A 25,007-nucleotide genomic window follows, 5' to 3' on the forward strand; every position below is an offset into this window, starting at 1 on the left:
TCCATCATGTACTTGCTCTCCGTCATGTACTTGCTCTCCATCATATACTTCCTCTCAGTCCTGTACTTACTCTCCATCATGTACTTCCTCTCAGTCATGTACTTCCTCTCCATCATGTACTTCCTCTCCATCATGTACTTCCTCTCCATCATGTACTTCCTCTCAGTCCTGTACTTCCTCTCCATCATGTACTTGCTCTCAGTCATGTACTTGCTCTCCATCATATACTTCCTCTCAGTCATGTACTTACTCTCCATCATGTACTTCCTCTCCATCATGTACTTGCTCTCAGTCATGTACTTGCTCTCAGTCATGTACTTCCTCTCAGTCATGTACTTCCTCTCCATCATGTACTTGCTCTCAGTCATGTACTTGCTCTCAGTCATGTACTTGCTCTCAGTCATGTACTTCCTCTCCATCATGTACTTGCTCTCAGTCATGTACTTCCTCCCAGTCATGTACTTCCTCTCCACCATGTACTTGCTCTGCATCATGTACTTGCTCTCAGTCATGTACTTCCTCTCCATCATGTACTTCCTTTCCATCATGTCCTTGCTCTCAGTCATGTACTTGTTCTCAGTCATGTACTTGCTCCCAGTCATGTACTTGTTCTCCATCATGTACTTCCTCTCCATCATGTACTTCCTCTCCATCATGTACTTGCTCTCAGTCATGTACTTGCTCTCTGTCATGTACTTCCTCTCAGTCATGTACTTCCTCTCCGTAATGTACTTCCTCTCCATCATGTACTTCCTCTCCGTCATGTACTTCATCTCCATCATGTACTTGCTCTCTGTCATGTACTTCCTCTCCATCATGTACTTCCTCTCCATCATGTACTTCGTCTCCGTCATGTACTTCCTCTCCATCATATACTTCCTCTCAGTCACGTACTTGCTGTCAGTCATGTACTTGCTCTCCGTTATGTACTTGCTCTCAGTCATGTACTTGCTCTCTGTCATGTACTTCCTCTCTGTCATGTACTTCCTCTCAGTCATGTACTTCCCCTCCGTCATGTACTTGCTCTCCGTCATGTACTTCCTCTCCGTCATGTACTTAATCTCTGTCATGTACTTCCTCTCCGTCATGTACTTCCTCTCCATCATGTACTTCCTCTCCGTCATGTACTTCCTCTCAGTCATGTACTTGCTCTCCGTCATGTACTTCCTCTCCATCATATACTTCCTCTCAGTCATGTACTTCCTCTCAGTCATGTACTTCCTCGCAATCATGTACTTCCTCGCCATCATGTACTTGCTCTCAGTCATGTACTTGCTGTCCGTCATGTACTTCCTCCCAGTCATGTACTTCCTCTCAGTCTGTACTTACTCTCCATCATGTACTTCCTCTCCGTCATGTACTTCCTCTCCATCATGTACTTCCTCTCAGTCCTGTACTTCCTCTCCATCATGTACTTGCTCTCCATCATGTACTTACTCTCAGTCATGTACTTCCTCTCAGTCATGTACTTCCTCTCCATCATGTACTTGCTCTCAGTCATGTACTTCCTCTCCATCATGTACTTGCTCTGCATCATGTACTTGCTCTCCATCATATACTACCTCTCAGTCATGTACTTACTCTCCATCATGTACTTCCTCTCCATCATGTACTTGCTCTCAGTCATGTACTTCCTCTCAGTCATGTACTTGGTCTCTGTCATTTACTTCCTCTCAGTCATGTACTTTCTCTCAGTCATGTATGTGCTCTCAGTCATGTACTTCCTCTCCGTCATGTACTTCCTCTCAGTCATGTACTTTCTCTCAGTCATGTACTTCCTCTCCATCATGTACTTCCTCCCAGTCATGTACTTCCTCTCCATCATGTACTTGCTCACCATCATGTACTTCCTCTCAGTCATGTACTTCCTCTCAGTCATGTACTTACTCTCCATCAAGTACTTCCTCTCCGTCATGTACTTCCTCTCAGTCATGTACTTGCTCTCCATCATGTACTTGCTCTCAGTCATGTACTTCCTCCCAGTCATGTACTTCCTCTCCATCATGTACTTGCTCTGCATCATGTACTTGCTCTCCATCATATACTTCCTCTCAGTCATGTACTTCCTCTCCATCATGTACGTGCTCTCAGTCATGTACTTCCTCTCCGTCATGTACTTCCTCTCAGTCATGTACTTTCTCTCAGTCATGTACTTCCTCTCCATCATGTACTTCCTCCCAGTCATGTACTTCCTCTCCATCATGTACTTGCTCACCATCATGTACTTCCTCTCAGTCATGTACTTCCTCTCAGTCATGTACTTACTCTCCATCAAGTACTTCCTCTCCGTCATGTACTTCCTCTCAGTCATGTACTTCCTCTCCATCATGTACTTACTCTGCATTATGTACTTCCTCTCCATCATGTACTTCCTCTCCGTCATGTACTTCCTCTCCGTCATGTACTTCAACTCCGTCATGTACTTGCTCTCAGTCATGTACTTGCTCTCAGTCATGTATTTCCTCTCCATCATTTACGTCCTCTCAGTCATGTACTTCCTCTCAGTTATGTACTTGCTCTCCGTCATGTACTTGCTGTCCATCATGTACTTGTTCTCCATCATGTACTTCCTCTCCATCATGTACTTGCTCTCCGACATGTACTTCATCTCCGTCATGTACTTCCTCTCCATCATGTACTTGCTCTCCATCATGTACTTCCTCTCCGTCATGTACTTCCTCTCCGTCATGCACTTCCTCTCCATCATGTACTTCCTCTCAGTCATGTGCTTCCTCTCAGTCATGTACTTCCTCTCAGTCATGTACTTCCTCTCCGTCATGTACTTGCTCTCCATCATGTACTTCCTCTCAGTCTTCTACTTCCTCTCAGTCGTGTACTTCATCTCCATCATGTACTTCCTCTCAGTCATGTACTTCCTCTCCGTCATGTACTTGCTCTCAGTCATGTACTTCCTCTCCATCATGTACTTTCTCTCCGTCATGCACTTCCTCTCCATCATGTACTTCCTCTCAGTCATGTGCTTCCTCTCAGTCATGTACTTCCTCTCAGTCATGTACTTCCTCTCCGTCATGTACTTCCTCTCCATCATGTATTTCCTCTCAGTTATGTTCTTGCTCTCAGTCTTGTACTTCCTCTCAGTCGTGTACTTGCTCTCCAATATGTACTTGCTCTCCATCATGTACTTCCTCTCAGTCATGTAGTTTCTCTCCGTCATGTACTTGCTCTCCATCATGTACTTCCTCTCAGTCATGTACATCCTCTCAGTCATGTACTTCCTCTCAGTCATGTACTTCCTCTTAGTCATGTACTTCCTCTCCGTCATGTACTTGCTCTCCATCATGTACTTCCTCTTAGTCATGTACTTCCTCTCCGTCATGTACTTGCTCTCCATCATGTACTTCCTCTCAGTCATGTACATCCTCTCAGTCATGTACTTGCTCTCAGTCATGTACTTCCTCTCAGTCATTTACTTGCTCTCAGTCATTTACTTGCTCTCAGTCATGTACTTCCTCTCAGTCATTTACTTCCTCTCAGTCATTTACTTCCTCTCAGTCATGTCCTTCCTCTCTGTCATGTACTTCCTCTCCATCATGTACTTGCTCTCCGTCATGGTGAAATGCAGCACAAGGGGAGAGTAAGCAGAATAATCGCAGGGAGGAACAAATTGCTTTCAGGACGTGGGAAGAAGACCTTGCAGTAGATATTTCTTCTTCCTCCACCTAACCCAGGAATATACAAACATGTCGGTAATCTAGTTGGGAACACAACTAGGCCATTCGGCCCCTTGACCGTGCACCACCATTTGATAGCATCATGGCCAATCTGTTTGTGGCCTCAGCTCTCCCTTCCTATCTACCCACTACTCCTTTTGACTCCCTTGTCAATCAAACATTTATCTCACTCAGTCCTTAAACATTACCAAAGACCCTGCCTCCCCTGCACACTAAGGAAGAGAATTTCAGAGCCCCATGACCTTCTGACAGTAAACATTTATCCTCATTCCTGCCTTGAATGGGAGAAACATTATTATTAAACTGTGTCCCTAGCTCTCGATTCTCCCAGAAGTGACAACCCACCTTATTAACTCCCTTCAGAATCTTTAAACAAAGAATTGGAAATCTGAGACAAACAATAACCAAAATTTCTGGAGAATATCAGCAAATTCCAGAGCATCTATGGAGAGAAAACTGAGTTAATGTTTTGCAACAAGTAAGAAAATTCTCTGGTCTCGAACTGATAACACTTCACAAATGTTGCCGGATCTGCTGCGTTTCTCTGGCGCTTTGTGTTAGCTCAGTTCAGGATCTTATCTGTTTCAATAAGGTCACCTCTCGTTCTTCTCAACTCAGCTCAACCGTCAAACCTTTTCTCATTAACCAAGCCCTTCATCTCGGGAATCAGTTTAAGTGAACCCTCTCTGTTCAGCTTCTAATGTAATTACATCCTTTAAATTGGAAGACTAAAATTGTACACAGTACTCCAGATGTGACCTCCCTAATGCTCTGTACAAATAACAAAATTTCATAATTTTATGTTCCATTCCCTTTGCAACAAATGACATTTTGCTTCCTAATCATTTGCTGTAGATTAATGATAGGAGATTCATGAGCCAGGACACCTCTGTACTCAGAGTTCTGCAACCTCTTTCCATTCAAATATTTTGCTGCTCTTCTATTCCTCCTGCTGAAGTTCCCATTTTCCCAGACTATACTCCCTCCCTAATTCATGATCGCTGAAATCTGCCACCTTACGTACCAGGCATTCAGCTTAGTGCAGAACAAGGATGGCACCACCTGCAGCTGTGAAATTGGCACTGACCCTGGATACATTTGCTTTGAGATATTTCCAGGCAATATCTTGAATATCTCTCAGTGTTCTATCCACTGCTGCACAACAGAGGTGACTGAGACTCTCAATAACAGGACAGAGAAATACATTGTGCTTTCTCTGACCAGGGAGAAACAGGTGGAGTTTATTTATAGCTTTACCAGGATAGTAGGGTTTACTATAGAGCAAGATGCCATTGTCCGCACATGTGTCTTTGCACGCACTGTATTAAAATTTAAAAAATTGATTTATACAGCACCTTCTACAACTACTAATCATCTCAAAACACTGAAATGTAGTCATTGTAGTAATTTAGGAAATAAAGTGGTACATTTGTGTGTGGTTAGCTCCTATAGATGACAATGTGATATTTACCAGAACAAGAACTTTGATCTTCAAACTAGTGTTATGGAAAGGCTTATATCCACTTGAATATATTCAATGACTGCACTGCTCTCTTTGGAAGACAATTCAAAAGATTAATGACTACTTGTTTCAAATTGCCACCACCTCGCACCCCCCCCCCAAAGTTGTAGATTCTCTCTTAAGGGTCAATCCTCTATATCTATCCTGTCAAGCCCAGTTTGATTCTTTATCATTCAATAAAATCACATGTTCTTCTAAACACCAGTGAGTATAGGCCCAATATGCTCAACATGTCCACATCAGACAACTCCTTCTTTCAAAGCATCACTTAGCAAAATTTCTCTGAACTTCCTCCAATGCAAGTATATTCCTCCGTAGATATAGAGACCAGAGTTGTATGCAGTACTTCAGGTGTGGTCTCATCAAGACTTTCCTCTTGTTACACTGGACTTGCCTTGCAATGAAGACCAAAGGCTGAAACTTATGTTTTTTTTTGGTAAAGTGCGAGTTGCTTCAGATTTTGGGAGCGATTCTTGCCATGAGGCCCAGCAATGTTCCTTACTGTAAGTCACCAAACGCATCTCATTAATCTGTGGTTAGCATTGGTGCCTCACAGCGTCAGGGACCGGGATTAGATTCCTACCTCGAGTGACTGTCTGTGTGGAGTTTGCACGTCCTCCCAGTGTCTGGATGGATTTCCTCCGGCTGCTCCGGTTTCCTCCCTCAGTCTAGAGATGCGCAGGTCAGGGTGGATTAGCCACAGAGGAATGCAGGGTTATAGGGTTGGGGAGTGGGTCTAGGTGGGATGCTCTTCGGATACTTGGTGTGGACTCAATGGGTCAAATAGGAGAAAGTGAGGACCGCAGATACTGGAGATTACAGTCGAATGGCCTCCTTCCACACCGCAGGGATTCTACATTTCTATTCTATGATTGTCAGACATGATCTAGGAGCTATTTGCTAGATGCAGAATTGATACTGGTTTTGTATGAGTATTAGCTTTCTTTCATAGACCATTGAATTGGTGTGTATAGGTTAGACATGTCATTTCTATAAGCCTAGTAAACAAAACTAAAGCTGATATATGTGTTGGACTATCTAACCAGTACACTACTTTACAATGCATCCTATTACACAAGATGCTTACATTGGCAATATGTATTGTGTAATGCAAGCAAATATGTCGTCAATGAATAGAGTCCCACTCATGAATCACTGTGTAAATGCACCAATCAGATGGCATCAGATGTGTCAGGATTAGATCATTAGGCTATGCTGAGTTAGCCCCTCTGATTCGAATAGCAATGAGTGGCTTTAACAGCTGTTGGAAGGGTGAATTCAAGTTGCAAGGATGCTCACCCTGATGGCAATCTAGTGAGGTCTGTCAGAATGTGCATGGCATGTCAAGCAAGATCACAATAGCTATAATCCAATCGATACACAGCGCAGCTCTCAGTTAACTGAAACACACCATTTAAAGTCAAGTGTCAGGTGACTGCTACACTCGACATAAGGAAAGAAGTTATTAAAGTATTGTATGTAGTTCAGAGCCAAGATGATTCATTGTTAAGTAGAAAACAGATCTACAACTTCCAATCTATGAAGTGTAAGGGGGATGCACAAAGATGATGCTTGCTCTTAACATGATCCCACGCGGGGGGCTGTTGCATTGTAGCTAGCACAAGGTTCAGTCTGACCAGAAAACTCTCCTGTTCTTAGAACTGCAAAAGATGTTTTGGAAGACGTTAAAGGATGCTGGTCAACTTGTTTGGTTGCGTTATTATGTACCTTTTATGGCCATCAGGTTCTGAGGTGAGATTTGAACTTGAATCTTCTGAGCCACAGGTAAGGACACTACCACTGTAACACATGATCTCCTATATCTATAAGAGAGAGAAATTGGGAAGGCAAGTGTAAAGAATTTAGGAAGAATGTCAACAATTACTTAGCTAACTTGGGAAGCTGAAAGAGCTTATTGTATTGCTTTAGAGTCAGAGGCCAAATCTGTGTGTTTGTTCACCCGTTCACTCATTTTAGCATACAGGTGAAGCAAAGATGCAAACCAATGCTGCAAAAAGGAGTGGTCTCACTTGTGAGAAAACTACAAGTCGGTGTTCAGGTAAAGTTACATTACCAAAACAAATGGATTAATATGTCTGCATTAATATGTCTCTCAGCTGAACAAAGCTGTTCAAAGGGAGATTCATCTAGTGGTCCTTGCAGATGAGAGTCTAGTGAAGATAGGTCAATTTTCCCCAAACTAGATATGAATTATGGCTTTCGATCTTTCAGATGAAGAATCCAAATCCCCAAAACTTCTTCACTTCATTTAGGAGGTTTTTTTTAATTGACTACCTTCTTGAATCACACCAACGATTATTGAGCAGAGGATGCCAAGTACTATACTCTTAAAGTGGACAGAAGGTAATCTGCCAGAGAGATATAACTTACTTTATTATTCCACTACAACAGAGTGGGATGCCAGAGGGAGAGTACTGTTGCAACGCTTCCAAGAATCAAGGTTTTGCCTCAGTAACAAATGGGTTCGCCATTCAATGTTTAGGGAACATTGTGAATGGATAGGAATCAGAGCTGTTTGTCAGTAAACCAAAGCAATTGAAGAATTTCCATCTCCTCCCAATTTCACAGAGATTTATGGGAATGTGCCACATGTGGGGCATCCTTACTCAACTCAGTACATGTGAATCTGTGTCTGTTGCTAAGCCAAGACCAAGCACAAGTGTTGGGAAGACACCAACAAGTCTTACTCGATAGGATATGAGAATTGCACTGGATGTAGTGGCTAATTGTAATCCAGAACTGCCTGTGGATGCTGCTGTAGATGCAACATTAACGCACTGGGACATACAATTTCCCAGATTTTCCAACGAGATGATAAACATAGATTAGTGTATTCCCATCTCATTCTTTGACTAGAAGAGAGGAAGATACAGTGCAACTGAAAAGGAGCTACTGGGTAGATGTGCGAGACCACAATGAGCCATTGAATCCAGTCAAACTAGAGATTCCCCTTATAAAGTAATTCTATTTTTGTGGATAGTTACCAAGAAAAATAATTAATCTATTAAAAACTTAGTTTAACGCCTGGGTAACTATTAAAACCATTCCCCAGCCACCTCTCCAATTTATCTCCAACCCCAGCAGGCTCCAAATTCCGCACCCATCTCTTCATCAGCAGCCACAACATCTTCACCAACCCCCACGCACCCAAGCCCACACTTACCTGACGTATCTACCCTTTCACAGCAGATGTAAAAGTGTCTGGCAGCGCTGCTGGGCGTTTAAATCTCAGAACACGGCACAATGACCGCAGACACATTTTGACTTCCCTCAACTATCCCACACCATGAGGCGGTGTTGGACTGGGGTGGACAAAGTCAGAGGTCACACGACACCAAGTTACAGTTCAACAGGTTTATTTGAAATCACAAGCTTTTGGAGCGCTGCTCCTTCACCTGACGATGGAGCAGTGCCCTGAAAGCTTGTGATTTCAAATAAAGCTGTTGGATTATAACACAGTGCCATGTGACTTCTGACTTTATCCTGCTCTACAGATAGCACCACGTTTCTGAAGGAGTGGGTATCGGAATTCCTGGATAAAAATTGTGGAGCTTGGTACTAATGTGAAAAAAAAACTAGTGAGAAAGACAATGATTGTCACTTCTCAGACTATCTGAATTTATAGCCCTTTTTCAAATAAGAACACTGTACTGTACAATATAGCACACTACACAGTACATCAGCTATGGTCTTACAAATGCCCTGTACATTCTCAGTGAAATGGTGTGACTTTTATATTCCACACTCCCAGCAATAAACACCAACAATTCATTTGCCTTCCTTGCTGCAAGTGCACTCTAACTCTTTGTGATTCACGTACTTGGGCATCTGGATCCCTCTGTGCCACCCAGTTCTACGATCTCTTCCCATTTAAACAACAGATTAATGTTCACTTCTCCCTGAGTGAGAAGAGATTACTTTATTTTCAGAAAGTTAAACAGGAAATACTTTGTCACCAGAAATAGTAAACAATTGCATTATTTAAGAGAAAAATACTAAGTATTTGTGATTATTTGAAGCAAGGACTGAATACAGACCTTTCATGTTTCAACTTCAACAGACTGGCAGGTTTATTATTTCTATATTAGAGGAACCACTGTTCAAGCAGGCAGCATATAACTTATGAATATCAGTCCTACGTGGATGTATTTATTGGAATATACAGATGCAAAAGACGATTGGAAACTGGATTTGTAACAACACTGAACAAAGAATCATGCTTTGTTATTATGATAAATTGTCTTTAAAACTAACATTTTATGGAAGCAAATGATGAACTTTGGGTTTAGAGTGCTTGCCTTGCCACATTGTGCAGCAGTCAGAAGGTTAGGGGCTCCAGTCCCACTCCAGAGCTTGAACATATGCATAGACTGATGCCCCAACTCTACCACTTAGAGAACGCTGCAGTGTAGGAAGTGCTGTCTTTCAGAAGAGACGTTAAACTGAGGTGACATCTGTCCTCTCTGGTGGCAGCTAATTATTCCCCGGAATTATTTTGAAGAGAATCTGGAGAGTTTCTAGCCTTGTTTGTGGCTGAGTTATAACAACCGACTGCTTTGCTTTGTAGATAGACCCATATGCGCAAAGTGCAATTGTTTAAAGAGGCAAACATGATATTTTGAGCAGCCATGGAGTCCTGAGTTTGCCTGTGAAAGAAATATATCACCTTTACTCCCCATTCTTTACCAACAGCCCCACAAATATTTCCTTTTCAGCTATTACCCAATTCACATTCAGATCTTCCTATCCAATCTGTTTCAACCGTCCGATCAGCCAGTGAATTCCAGGACTTAATCACTTTGTAAAAGTAATCTTCATTAGTCACCAACATGTTTTTGCTATTTGTCTAAAAGCTCTGTGTTACCAAGCTTCTTGTCAATGGGAACAACTTCTCCATATTTACACTATCAAAACTGGACCAATAAATTAAATCTCCCCCTAGTCTTTTATTGTTGCACGGACAACAATCTCAGTCTGCCCACGCAATCTACTTGGGACATCAAAACATAAAAGTTGGAGCAGGACTAGGCCATTTGGCCCTTTGAACCTGCTCCGCCATTCAATATGATCATTTAACTCTGATCCCTGTTTCCACTTTCACCCCATACCCCTTGATCCCTTTAGCCCAAAGAACTATATCTATCTCCTTCTTGAAATCATTCAATGTTTTTGCCTCAAATGGTTTCTGTGGCAGAGAATTCCACAGGTTCACCAGTGGAGAAATTTCTCCTCATCTCAGTTCTAAATGGCCTATCCCAATGGCGGCACGGTGGCACAGTGGTTAGCACTGCTGCCTCACAGCGCCAGAGACCCGGGTTCAATTCCCGCCTCAGGCGACTGACTGTGTGGACTTTGCACGTTCTCCCCGTGTCTGCGTGGGTTTCCTCCGGGTGCTCCGGTTTCCTCCCACAGTCCAAAGATGTGCAGGTCAGGTGAATTGGCCATGCTAAATTGCCCGTAGTGTTAGGTAAGGGGTAAATGTAGGGGTATGGGTGGGTTACGCTTCGGCGGGTCGGTGTGGACTTGTTGGGCCGAAGGGCCTGTTTCCACACTGTAATGTAATCTAATCTAAATCCTTAGACTGTGACCCCTGGTTCTGCACTCCCCAGTCATTCATGAATATCCTTCCTGCATATATCCCATATAGCCCTGTTAGTATTTTAAAGGTTTCTATGGATCATTCTTACTCATTTAAACTCCAGTGAATATAGTTCGAACAGCCTCATTCCTGATGAAGGGCTTATGCCTGAAATGTCGATTCTCCTGCTCCTCAGATGTTGCCTGACCTGCTGTGCTTTTCCAGCAGCACACTTGACTCTGATCTCCAGCATCTGCAATCCTCACTCTCTCCTCCCTGCTCCTCAGATGCTGCCTGATTGGCTGTGCTTTTCCAGCACCACACTCGTACCTCTGAAGAAAGCTGATGGAACAAAGCAAAAGGATAAGAAAGTGGTAATCGCCATATGAACTGAAATAAAGCCCTTGTGGAGAACAGCAGGAAAGAATATAAATTAATACTGAAAGGGAAATTTCTGTTTGATGGTTGGAGAATACTGAATACCTTCATCCCTTTTAAGTCTCTCCCCTGCTGAACAAGCGAGCTGAAAGTATTCCAAAGTGCATTATTTACTCTGCTCTCAGGATAACTATACATGACTCTTGAAAATACAGATCGGGCAGCGAAATCCGAATGAGTATTTGCCACAATGGAATTGCTGACAGGGTGGGCAGGTTAAAGTTAAGTCTGTATCTGGCTTCAGTGATCAGCACATTCCTTGTTTAGGGCTTTTCTTAACAAAAAAAGATCAATCGCAATCACAACGATGGACAAGATAAATTGACATGACCTAGTTTCAGGACTCAGTATTAAAAGTGACTCAGCTGAACAGCTACTTAGCTGTAGCTCGTTTACTTTTAGTCAAACTTATAGAACATCGAACATACAACAGTACAGCATAAGACAGGCCCTTGACCTTTTATCCTACTCTCAGACCACACTCAACCTACATACCCTTCATTTTACTATCATCCATGTGCCTATCCAAGACACTTCTAAATGTCCCTAATGTATCTGACTCTACTACCATTGTTGGCAGTGCATTCCACACACCCACCACTCTCTGTAAAGAACCTACCTCTGACATCTCCCCTAAACCTTCCTCCAATAACCTTAAAATTATGTCCTCCCATGATAGTTATTTCTGTCCTGGGAAAATGTCTCTGGCTATCTACTCTATCTATGCCTCTCATCATCTTGTACACCTCTATCAGGTCACCTCTCACCCTTCTTCACTCCAATGAGAAAAGCCCTAGCTCCCTCAAACTTCCTTCATAAGACATGCCCTCCAGTCCAGACAGCATCCTGGTAAATCTCCTCTGCACCCTCTCTAAAGCTTCCACATCCTTCCTATGATCAGGCAACCAGAATTGAACACAATATTCCAAGTGTGCTCTAACCAGGGCTCTATAGAGCTGCAGCATAACCTCGCAGCTCTTAAACTCAATCCCCCTGCTAATGAAAGCCAACACACCATATGCCTTCTTAACAACCCTTTCAACTTGGATGGCAACTTTGAGGGATCTATGGACATGGAATCCTAGGATCCCTCTGTTCCGCCACACTACCAAGAATCCTGCCTTTAACCCTGTATTCGGCATTCAAATTCATCCTTCCAAAATGAATTACTTCACTCTTTTTCAGCTTGAACTCCACCTGCCAAAACTTATCAGCCCAGTTCTGCATCCTGTCAATGTCCTGCTGCAACTTACAATAGCTCTCCACACAATTCAACACTGCACCACCTTCATGTCATTGGCAAACTTACTAACCCATTCTTCCACTTCCTCATCTAAGTCATTTATAAAAATCACAAACAGCAGATATCCTAGAATCGATCCCTGTGGAACTCCACTAGTCACCAAGCTCCATGTTGAAAACTTTCCATCTCCTCCCACCCTCTGTCTTCTATAGGCCAGTCAATTCTGTATCCAGACAGCCAAATCTCTCTGTATCCCATACCTCCTTATTTTCTGAATGAGCCTACCATGGGGAACCTTATCAAACGCCTTACAAAAATCCATGTACACCACATCCACTACTCTACCTTCATCAATGTGTTTTATCACATCCTCAAAGAATTCAATAAGGTTTGTGAGGCATGACCTGCCCCTCACAAAGCCAAGATGACTATCTGTAATCAAGCTATGCTTTTCCAAATAATCATAAGCCCTGTCTCTCAGAATCCTCTCCGATAATTTGCTCACCAGTGACATAAGACTGACTGGTCTGTAATTCTCAGCGTTATCCCTATTGCTTTTCTTGAACAAGGGAATAACATTTGCCACCTTCTAAACATCTGGTACTACTCCAGTGGACAGGGAGGACGCAAAGATCTTTGTCAAAGATGCAGTAACCTCTTCCCTTGTTTCTCATTTTTAAATTTTGGGTATATCTCATCTGGCCTGGGGACTTACCTATCCTCATATTTTTCAAAGTTTCCAGCACATCTTCCTTCTTAACATCAACCTGTTTGCACGTGTCAGTCTGTTTTGTGCTGTCCTCACAAACGACAAGGTCCCTCTTCCTAGTGAATACTGAAGCAAATTCATTAAGGACCTCTCCTACCTCCTTTGACTCCATGCGCAAGTTCTCTCCACTATCCTTGATTGGCCCTATCCTTACTCTTGTTCTTCACATAGCTGTAGAACACCTTCAGGTTTTCCTTAATCCTACCCGCCAAGCCTTTTTCATGCCCATTTCTCATTCTCCTAAGTCATTCTTCCTGGCTACCTTCCACTCCACTAGAACCCTGTCTGAACCTTACTTTCTCAACCGTAAGCTTCCTTCTTCCTCTTGACTGGATGTTCCACATCCCTGGTCACCCAAGGTTCCTTCATCCTACCAGCCCTTCCTTGCCTCAGTGGGTCAAACCTATCCAGCACTCGCAGCAAGTGCTCCCTAAACAATCTCCACATTTCTTCCCTACATTTAATGTCCATTTATGTGGTGCTTTTCACATCTTCGGGACTCCCCTTTCTGATGAATTACTTAGTCACTTTTTAAAGTTTTATTTTAGCCGTTCTGTGCACAGAATTCTGTTGAACAACTGCTTTCTAGTTTTAGACAGTGTTGGTTGAAGATAAATGTTGAACAGGACACACAGAAAACTTCCAGAGTGTCTTTCGCATTCACTTCAACAGGTGGATGGGGTCTCATTTAGCATCTGATCTGAAAGACTGCATCTCAAGCCTTGCTGTCAACTCCTGGAATAGATTGCAACCATAGTTGGGAGGCAGATATTTGTCCTGGTCGTTATACAAGTGTTTCAGCTGTCTCGCCCTCAATCCTTGTGTGCCCTATATTTCAACGCCTGCCCTGTAATAATCTTCCATGCTACCTCACACCCTAACATCTCTACAGCCATTCAAACAGTATCCATGCCCAGAGCTCAGGAATTAGGAACCATTTGAATTTTTTTAAGAATGGCTAACAATCTAATAGAACTCGCATTCATACAAATCTAACACTGAAAATAACTCTCATCCACAGACAAATTGAAATATTTTACATTCCAAGTTTCTAATCAATGATAAAAACCTGCTTTTGAGAAATGTCAATCAAGAGCTCGATTGAAATTTCAAGAACAGATGAAAATTTTTATTTAACCTAAAAGAGGTGCCCCTACAGTCAAAGCAAAGAGTTTTTAAAAGAATTTTTGTTGACTGCTTTAGCCTTTTATTTCTATTTTAAAGGGGTGGGGATTTAAAAATTCATTTCAATATATTCACCTGTTTAAGAATACGTAAGGGTAATCCAACAATTTGTGAATTAAAGCCCTTGGTACGGTGAAAATGCGGCTGGTGTGAACTCAGTAGCATCAGGTAAAATTAGTGCTCAGTTCGGTTTTCAACCTGCGTCATTCTCATCCCTCTCCTCCATTGCAAAATGGGACCTCCATATCCAGGTCCAGCCCATTTTTAAAGGTCTCCAGAGCTGGGTTTGACTCTCAAAAGTCTGGCCCCAGACTTATGGTTAAAAACATAACACCAAGTCAGTTTGACACTTGATTTCATGCAAATCATCTCATTCTTTGCACTGTTCCCAGCAATTGCAATTAAATATAATGATGAGGCATTTCTACAGCATTTTCCACCACCCCAGAATGTCTCAAAGTGCTCTAAAACAATTAAATATTTTTGAAACGTAGTCACTATGTAACATGGTAAACACAGAAACCAATTTGTGCAGAGCAAGTTTCCTAGAAAACGTGATAAAATATGTTCTTCAGCAATTTTGGTTGTGGGATAAACACTATCAGAGCACTGTATAAAACATGACTTTTCTTTTTGAAAATGGTGTTTGGTTTTCACTGCAGACACTCAACTGGTCTCTGCTTAATGCTTAATTCATCAGTATCATTCCAAATTCTATGTCCAAGTCTCTGGAATAGGACTTGAACATAAAAGATCCAAGTCCGATACCCTGGGCTGGCTGAAGTGATAACTTAATGTCTTGGTTTCTTGTGTGGTTTTATGTAGTGGTAGGAACTAATAGGATGAGACATCCGAGTTAAATAGTTTCGTCGACAGGGGAGTGACCCCACTTAACGATTGAAGGTTAAACAGCCGTAGAAAGTGCAAAGGATGTGAACCATCCAGACCTAGGAGATGATTTAAACAAACCAACAGAAGAACTCTTTAGGAAATATATATTCTCTCAAGATATCTCAAGCAATATAGATAATGAATTACTTTGAAATACAGTCAGCCTTGGTATGTAAACATTTGACTGTCAAATTGGTGACTGCAAATGGCCTTTATTTGAGTCATCATCTTGAAATGATTACCATTATCTCTAAGATAAAATTCTAATATTTAAAGTATCCTGGCAAAACACAATGGAGCTATTGAAGAGACGGAAAACTACAAAACGTCGTGGTCTGGTGTCAGCTAAACACAGAAATAGCATTTATTCTAAGAGGTACCTACATTATTCAACAATACATATGTAAGGATTCACCACAATGCAGAAATACTCTGTAGTGATCTGCTCAAGGAGACTAATCAATCAGTAAAAATGTTCTGTGCATATCATATACTAATCCAATTCAACATATCATCTGTTCAACTTACCATATAAACTCAAGAAAAAGTTGATCTCATGTAAAAGTCGACCCCCTATTTTTAGCCAAAGCATCTAGAATTTTCCATACATCTCGGGTAAAAGTCGACCCTAGTTCTTCACAGATAACAGGTAAACATTTGAAAGTCAAGAAATTATCCTGTACATAAATGTTATTATGAGGAAATGATTTTTTTTCATGCTATTATGTGTTTTGATGTACTATTCACACCAATTTGATGTAAAAGTTTAAGATGCATCAGGATAGAGTCAAGTGACAACATCCCTTTGACTGCAGCTGAGCTGAGCTCAGTTCCCCTCTCGCACTCGTGGAGTACAGTCACATACCGAGTTGAACAGTGATTTTGCAAGATTTTAATGAACTTTTGAATTTGACATGTTTAAGATGTACCATGTAATTGTAATTTAAAGCCGTATTATATTTCTACTTCACTTTTTGAATGTATAAACAAAAGCTTACGAATTCATTTTTGTTTCTATGGTCTTTATCTGGTAATTGGCATAATTCATTGTGTTTTTTTTCTTATTTGTTTAGAGATCAGTGGGGCTTCTGCTAATGACATGGTATTTTGGATGGTAGGATGAAGTTCAACCCCTTTAAAAGTAGTATCCAAGTTATAGTCGAAGCCATAAATTTAAATTTAAAAAATAAAGTCTAAAAATTCAATTTTTATATGAGTATATATGGTTGTGAAATATATTTAAATAAATCGTTACACTGCCAGCATATTTTTATTCCTTGTATCTTTTTTGGGGAGGGTCCTGTGTACTAGAACAGGAGTACTAGAACAGGCTATGGTTGTCGTCTACTCTCCTTCTCTCCCCTGAAACAGTCTGGGTACAATGGAAATCCAGAATCAGTGTAACGAAAGCTGTGCAGTCACATCTGGAGGCAACTTTACATTGCCTTCACTGATCTCACCATGCAAGCAGAAGCAATCTATTTAAGCTGAGGAAAATTGGCTGTCTGCTGAGACTTCCTGTCTGCTGAAACTTCCATGCTCTTTCCATGATAGCATGCTGGGTTGGGTCAGTTACACCAGGGCAACATCACAACACTGAGTTGCATAGTCGTCAGACAAGGTTGTGTTCTAGCGCCAATATGCTTTGGCATATTCTCTTTACTGCTGTATGCCTTCAGTTCATTCACATATCATGACTGATATCAATGAGGCCTCAGTATTCATTGAAAACTAATTGCTGGCCAGGACACAGCAAGGGACTTCCATAGCCTTCTTCAAAAGTGTCTGTCGATCTTTCACTCAAATCAAGATAGTCGGTCAAACAGATTGGGTTGGCATTTCTTTCAACAGTACAATGGTCCCTCATTAGTACACTGTAATGTCGGCTAGATTTTGTGCTTGAACCTGCAGATTCAGAGACAATCGACAATGTAAGTCAACTGAGAGAATGATTGTTTGCCTAATGAATGAGAACTACTTGGATCATGTGATCTGCCCATTTCTCAACAACTAAATAATGGGATGGGATTCCTCAAGATGGACAGAAGCAAAATGCTGTGTGTAAGTGGCTCATGAGATCATCTGCTCAGGGAACTAAATTGGGTGATGGGAGAAAAATATTCAGGCACAAGACAATTAACTTATATTTGTAAATGATGTGTTTATTGAAGGCTCACTTGGTAAACCGTTTGCAACAAAGAATCAGGAATGTACATGCATCACATTTAGTCAGTGTTAACCCAAGACATGATTACATGGGATGAACAACTACAACGTGTTAAGAAAGATGCGTCCTCCTGTAGAAGGGCTGGGCTCAAACTGGACCCGCAGAACTACACAAACGTTATAACAGAAATTTTCATTTTCGGACAATGCAGAGAAAGATTTTTATTCTGAAACCACTTTTCTACTAATGAAATGAATCAAATATTTGGAAAGCCCCCATCTATTTTCTGGGAAACATGAATTAGCTTTGAAAACTGTATAAAAGCTAAAATATATTTTACTGTTCTGATCGGTTCTGGATGAGCAACTCTGACAAAATCTGATTATGTGATCCTCAAAAGCAGGTACAATGACTAACCTGCAGTATTCCAGATGGTATGTACTGAGATTGGAAGTTCCCTCTGCTATTGTAAACTGTTGCATCTCTCAAGCAGAAGATTCACTTATGCCTCTGGTTCAAATATATTGTTTTTATTTAAAAAATATTTTTTTTTAAATAAAGCCCTAATTTAAAAATGTACTTTCAGTGACATTGTACCAGATGTTATATTTGCAAACCAAACCTCTAAAATGTGTTAAAATTTGATAATTGTTCAGTGTTTTATTTAACTGTTCACCGTTTCAGCAGCTCTCTCCCACCTTCATAAATTTAATAAAAAAAAACTTGCAGTCCTTCCCAGTGCTTCACGAGTAGGTTGATACAAGTGGCTCATGCATCAGCATTGATCATTTCCACAGTCTTGAGAAGCAATTGCAAAAATAAAACAAAGAACTGAATTGCATCTTCTTTACGTCAACTCGATCTTCAGGTCCTCCCCATACTTGCGGATGAGCTTGCTGTGATTGTGATCCACAGACCACATGGGTGGAAGGTGCCGGGGCTGCATGTAGTCCAGGAAATGATGGCGCCAACGTTTTTCTAAAGACATTAGGGCTCGGAGACCGCCAACTGCACAGGACTGTGTCACTTTCAGACCATGAGGGACATAGCTCTCATTGAATACCCTGAGAGAGGATAAAAGAGAAGTGGATAAATGCAAAGTCATTAGATTCATGCATCATACCTCATGTCAGGGCAAAATTTACATTAGAATTTAAAAGTCACAAGAATCCTCTAAGTAGAAAGAAATACATGGTTGTGCTGATACACTTGATGACGCTTCATAAATACCAGTTGGGCCAAATGGATCGTTTCCATGATGCCTGTTCTTTGTGATTTTGATGATGAAATTAATATAGCAGCATCATGTTAGGGAACAAAGAAAAACTTTGCAACTAAAGTCCCAGCAATCACATTAAGGCAAAGCTTCCTCTGATTTACCTCCAAAAATGCACTTTAGTCTGCAACCTTAGATTGACCCTTGACACACACACCCAGGGTTTCAAATTCCCCACCAATTACTGTTGTAGTCCCAGTAAAACCATTGACCATTTGGAACTAGGCAGTGGATCTATCTTTATCTTCTCACAGTCACTACATATCACTCACCTATCAAACTAAAGCAGGTTGTCTGGTGATTGTCACATCATTGTTTGCGAAACATTGCAAATTTCCTCGATTATAATAGTGACACACTGCTGTCTGTGCTGACACACTGCACTATGAAAATGGAAGCCTTTTGTTTTATAATTGAAGATTATTTTCCAACATGAAGAGAAGGAATATATGACTGATACTTCTGAAGTGGATTCCAGTGAGCTTACTGGAAAATGAAGGCATCAATATAGAACAGCAGTCATAGAGGAAGATTTAGGCAATGCTTTACCAAAAATAAAATGTATTAAATAATCAACTGTAAGTCCAATACTAAACTCAAGTTCACCAGAGGACAGTTAATTACTTCCTTGTACTTCAGTGCACATAAAATGATCTGGATTTTTAATGTTGAATATGAGGGTTACGATGAATGCCCCCATTCCAACTGTAGCATGGAATATCACCCATTGGGAGATACATGTATAATGCATTGACATTTGTTTCTTTGTCTATAAAATTGTAGGTCCATTTCCCAGCTGATCAAGGTTTCATGAGGGGAAGGAAGCAATTCAGCAGTTTAATTCTTATTTGCAGTAAGTCTTCTTCACCTGCCAATCCTTTGCTCACTGACCTATGCCAATTCCCAATCTGTCAACACTATGATTTTAAAGTCATCTTCTTTATGTCCCTGGTTTCACCCCTTTATACCTGCAATAACCTCTTTCTCCAGACCCCAAACCCTTAGGGTACCTTGCTTTCAACTAATTCTGGGTCTCTTGCGTATCCTATCACTCCAGAAATGGCTGCCAAGCCTTCAGTTCTCTGGGCTCTGGAACGTCCTCCTCAAACCTCTGCCTTGTGCACATTCTCTCTCTCGCTCTCTAAGGCACACCTCAAAATGAACTTCTTACAGACTAATCTTTTTTAGTCATCAGCTCTACTGCCTCATGTGGCTGGTTGTTACTCATTAAGGTCCCTGTGAACCATTTTGGGATGTTCTTACTACACTTAAAGCACAAGATAACTGTAAATTGCTTAGAGTAAAGGTAAGATTGGAATCAAAAGTTCTCTCACCGCGTTTCCAGTGACGCTCCTTCTTCAAGGATCTCCCTTGTCAATGTCTCCTTACCATAGAAAGCCTTCAGGATATCCTGAAGCTCTTTCCTCCGAGTCTGGGGAAGGCCCTCAGCACGCAGCAAGGCCCGTGCTCCAGAACGCACCCGCCTGCGACCCGGATCCTCCAGTAGGCGAACACTTTCCTCACAACCAATCGGTGCATTGAACTCTGCAGCCAGCTGCTGCTTTAGAACATTGTCATAATAGTTCGAGGTGGCATGGCAGGCAGTGCATAAGAGCAGGACGTCGTGAGAATTGTGGTCTTTCATTTGGACCGGGAAGTGTCTCCGGTATTCATGGGGAACAATGTTCTTCCTAAAGAAGCACAAATCATTGAATTTTAGATAAAATAGTTGGAATGAAAACTGAAAATATGGGTTACCCAAAGTAGCCAGAATGGGAATGATTGAGTAATGTTTGCATTAATCACACCTTGAGAAACTATAACTTCACATTAGTATGTATCTATCACTCTACGCTCATTGATCTGCACTGGCATCCAGTCTGGCAACACGTCAATATTAAAAGAAATGCCTTTCCTCAAATACCTCAGTCTTAACTTTCCCTTTCTCCTTGAGTACTATAACCCTCTGATACACACTGCATACATCCAGTGCCAGTGCAAGTGACTCTTCAAAATGATGGTTGGAGTGATAACCATGTATTACGTATTGGATGGTGCTGACATGCTTCAGCATTGTTGCACTTAAGTAGGAAGTATTCAATCACATCCCGGGTCATGTCCTGTAGGTGGTCAAAAAGTTTTGCAAGTAAGGAGATTTGTTATGGGTCGAAAATAGCTAGCCTCTGATCTGCTCTTGCAGTCAAAATGTGTGCTAGACTAATTAAGCTTTGGATGATGGCGATCTTCATGATATGGATGGTGAGGAATCTGACTAATGTAATATCAAAAGATGATTTTGGAAGTGGTCATTAGCCTTGCATCTGTTTATTGCACGTATTACTCACCATCTGTCAGCCCAGGTTGTGCTGTTGACCACGCTTTGTTGCATTCATTATCTTGAGAAGTTGTGAATAAAACTGAACACCGCAATCATCAGCGGATATCCTGACTTCTGACCTCATTACAGACAGAAGTTATAATAACTATGTTTTATTTTAAAAATGTAAATTGGAAAATGGAAGCTTGGACTACTGTAATGCAGAGGGAAAAAGACAATGTGTTTTTTTAATAACTGGAAGCAAATGAAAACTACAGAGGAACCTTGATTATCCAAAGGACCCAGGTGGGCAGTATTTCGTTTTATTAATCGAATTCCAAATAATTGAATACAGGATAACATAGTTTAACCGAGCATCGGGACGTTGCCATCTTACTGGATAATCGATATCTGAATGCCAGATAATCGAGGTGCCTCTGTAGCGGATGTTTGCTCATTGGTTACACAAGAACTGTAACTTTTGAAAACTCGGAATTTGAACCTTCCGAGACATAATCTGTCATGAAATGCATTTGGGAATTAAAGAAAAACGTCCAGTAACCGCGTTTGACTGGGTTTAAGTAGCAGTTTTGTCACAGGAGTAAAATAAGAAAGCATTGGGCATAAAAACCTGCAAGCAAACCAAATCCCCTTTTTCAAAGATATCCTCCTCCAGTTAGTTATTGACTTGTCCATCATGATTTATGGCTAGATTGGCAGGACTAATTAATTGATTTTGGGATTGTTTAGCTTTGTCTAACATGCTGCCTACCTCCTTAAATCAAGGCCCTATCTCTCTTTTCAAATGAGCTTAGAAGAACCTACTATTCCAAGGAAGAGTAGGGGAGTTACCCAGCGTCCTCTGCTCAATATTTACTCCACAGTCATAGAGGTCTACAGCACTGAAAAAGGCCCATCAGCCCAGGATGTCTTCGCTAGTCAAAACGACCTATTTAACTATTGTAATCCTATTTCCAGCACTTGGCCCACAGCCTTGTATGCCTTGGCATCGTAAGTGCACATCTAAACACTTTGCAAATACTATGAGAGTTTCTGTCTCTATCATCCTTACAGACAGGAAGTTCCAAATTTCCACTCTCTGGGTGAAAAACAACCTCCTGTCCTTCACTTTAAACCTATGCCCCTTCCTGTCTGCCCTGTCTATGTTCCTCATAAATTTTACATATCCCAATCATGACCCCCTCAGTCTCCTCTGCTCTAAGGAAAACAAACCCCAGTCTATCCAATCTCTCTTCATAACTTTAACATCCTACTACATCTTTCCTGCACCCTGTGGGTGAAATGAGTTGTAAAATTCCTCATGTCCCTTTTATGTCTTCTATCATTGATAGGTCTGCTTTCAGCTACCATGAGCCTCAGAATGCAGAATTCCTTCCACGTCTCTCTCCTTCAAGGCACACTTGAAAAACTTCTTCGACCAATGTGTGTTTAGACTGTTCCACGATCACTTCACATCGTTAAATTTTCTCTGATAATGCTTCACCTAAAGTGCTTTACTTTAACATTCCATAACATTAAGGGTACTGCACAAGCATAATATGCTTTTGTTTATCAAGTCAATGCCTTATGTCAGCATATTCCAAAACGACATATTCCAAAACCAGTTTGCAGACTGATGTGGAAGTGCTGCAGACTGATGTGGAAGTGCTGAAGCCTGGTAAAGCTGAGGGTAAGATGAAGTCTAATTTATAATAAGTGTTATACAATCAGGTCAGGGCAAGCAAAATATCCAAAGTTCTAAGTAAATAATATGTACGGAAATATACAAAAGCATCTCTATTAGCTATGACGGATGAGTAAGAGATATCAATGTTTATTCCAGTGTCCAACACCACCTCACCTGATGTAAGACTCTCTCTTGCCACACACAACACAAAGGTTTTCCTTGGTTGTCAAATAATAATCTTCTTGAGATTCAGGTCTTCCTGATGGTTCAAACTTCAACTTCACAACAAATGGGTCCTCACTGATGAGCTCTAAATAAAAACACACGTTCATTCAAACTCAGAACACAACACTTTTAGATTTGAGGAACAAAAAAATCATATCACCTTCCTAGCCACGATTCAGGTTAATGTGGACACATCTGATGGCAGCCAAATGGAGTCAATTGAAAAGGATAGACAGGGGGATCCCCTGCTTTAACCCCAGGCTGCTAGGATGACAGACACAGGAATCTTAGAAAACTTAAACACCCATTTAACAGTCCTGACCAAAGAGCAGCAGGAAGAAGTGGTCACTCGACTACGGAAATTTAAAGGAACCTGCAGAGATCAGCCAGGGCTTACCTCACTAATAATTCGTAACAAAAATGTGGGAGAACACCACTCCCTACCCCATCCCAATACTGTTCTGCTGGAATTTGCACTTGCAGCCCTTATCTTAAAAATTGCTCACATTGTGAGAAAGAACAATATCAACACTGTTGCTCTTTCCCAAGTGTGAACCTATAGAATACAACAGGGGAACTGACAATGCACCTCTTAGCTGTGTATTGACTTTCAAATGTGAAAGAGAGAAGGAATGACACATTTTCACTAGGTTAACCAAACTGATCTCTGGGATGGCATATGAAGAGAGACTGGATCAGTGATGACCATATTCACTGAAGTTTGGATGAATGAGGCCAGATTTCACAGAAACCTATAAAATTCAACAGGACCAGACAGGATAAATGTGGGAAGGGTGTTCGCGAAGATCCAGGAGTCCAGAACCAGGGGTCACAGTTTAAGGATATGGGGTAGGCCACCTAGAACTGAGTCTAGATCAGAGTGCCTGATATTTCAGGCAAAGATTTTCCTGCTCATCGGATGCTGCTTGACCTGCTGTGCTTTTCCAGCGCCACTCTAATCTAACTCTGATCTCCAGCATCTGCAGTTCTCACTTCCAACTAGAACTGAGATGAGGAGAAATCTCTTCACCAAGAGTGGTGAGCCTATGGAATTTCCTGCCACAGAAAATGGAGTGGAGGCCAACAGATTGAATATTTTCAAGGAGGAGATCTTATAGTAGGGACATATCTTTCTGAGGGGTAAAGGGATTAGAAGCTATGAGGAGAAGCAGGAAGAGGATACTGAGTTGGATGATTAACCATGATCATACTGAATGGCAGAGCAGATTCCAAGGTTCTGAATGGCCTATTTGTGTTCCTATTTTCTATCTGTTTTCTTTGAACAGAAAGCTTGTTAAAAATATAGAACGATTAACATGCACAGAGTCGTCAAAATATTGAACAATGGATCCTCAATTAGAAAGGTAGAAATTATTTAAGTTGGAACTGACTCCTTAATGGGTCAACAACAGAACCAAAGTTCACCTGGTTATGAAGTTCTGAACCTTGGTGGAATCTGCTCTTGACATTACAACAAAGAACAGCAGGCAGCACTGCAGACTGATAGCCAAGGCTGCGACGAGTCCAAGTCTCCCTGAAGCCTAGTTCCAGAAAGATTCTTATATTTGCCTGCAAAGTAGACCAATTCCTTGTACCCCCAGGATCATCTTGCTGCGCCAACACCAACCTTAAAGGAATCCTGCAACTCTTGCCGTCAGTCAACTGGACATGCCTGGGAGTGGGGGATGTGTGTTGTGTTGTGGGTGTGGGTGTGAGAGTGTGGGTGTGTCCAGTCTGTCTCTCTCTCCTGTCCATAACAGATGCAACTATTTTCAGTATTCTTCTGTAATTCATTGTTCTCGGCAGTGGCAGCATAGTTCAGTCTCTTTTGCTCTCAAACTGAAGACCAACCTACCCCCAATGCCCTTGTCTATGTACCATTGAGCCTTCTTCCTGTCACAGGTGCACAGAGGTTGTCCATCTGGAGCATGGAGGAAGCAATTGTCATAGAGAGGCGATTTCCTGAAAAAAGTGAAATAATTAGCAATGATTCCCT

The 25,007-nt window shown here is 41.4% G+C and overlaps 1 protein-coding gene across 2 annotated transcripts in view; it reads right to left on the reverse strand.

Moving 5' to 3' along the window:
* Positions 1-17,480: 17,480 nt before the first annotated feature.
* exd2 (exonuclease 3'-5' domain containing 2) overlaps positions 17,481-25,007 on the reverse strand; it is a 61,069-nt gene continuing 53,542 nt past the window's right edge. For both annotated transcript variants that reach the window (XM_087990109.1, XM_087990110.1), the window contains exons 7-10: positions 24,867-24,973; positions 22,961-23,096; positions 20,117-20,473; positions 17,481-18,570 (exon numbers count right to left, since the gene is read on the reverse strand). In XM_087990109.1, coding sequence (XP_087846235.1) covers positions 18,354-18,570; positions 20,117-20,473; positions 22,961-23,096; positions 24,867-24,973 — 817 coding nt within the window. In that variant the 3' untranslated portion in view covers positions 17,481-18,353. The remainder of the gene's footprint in view (positions 18,571-20,116; positions 20,474-22,960; positions 23,097-24,866; positions 24,974-25,007) is intronic.

Source organism: Chiloscyllium plagiosum, unplaced genomic scaffold (genome assembly GCF_037043375.1).
Source record: "Chiloscyllium plagiosum isolate Xiang-an unplaced genomic scaffold, Cpla_swu_hap1 HiC_scaffold_8, whole genome shotgun sequence".
NCBI lineage: Eukaryota > Metazoa > Chordata > Chondrichthyes > Orectolobiformes > Hemiscylliidae > Chiloscyllium > Chiloscyllium plagiosum.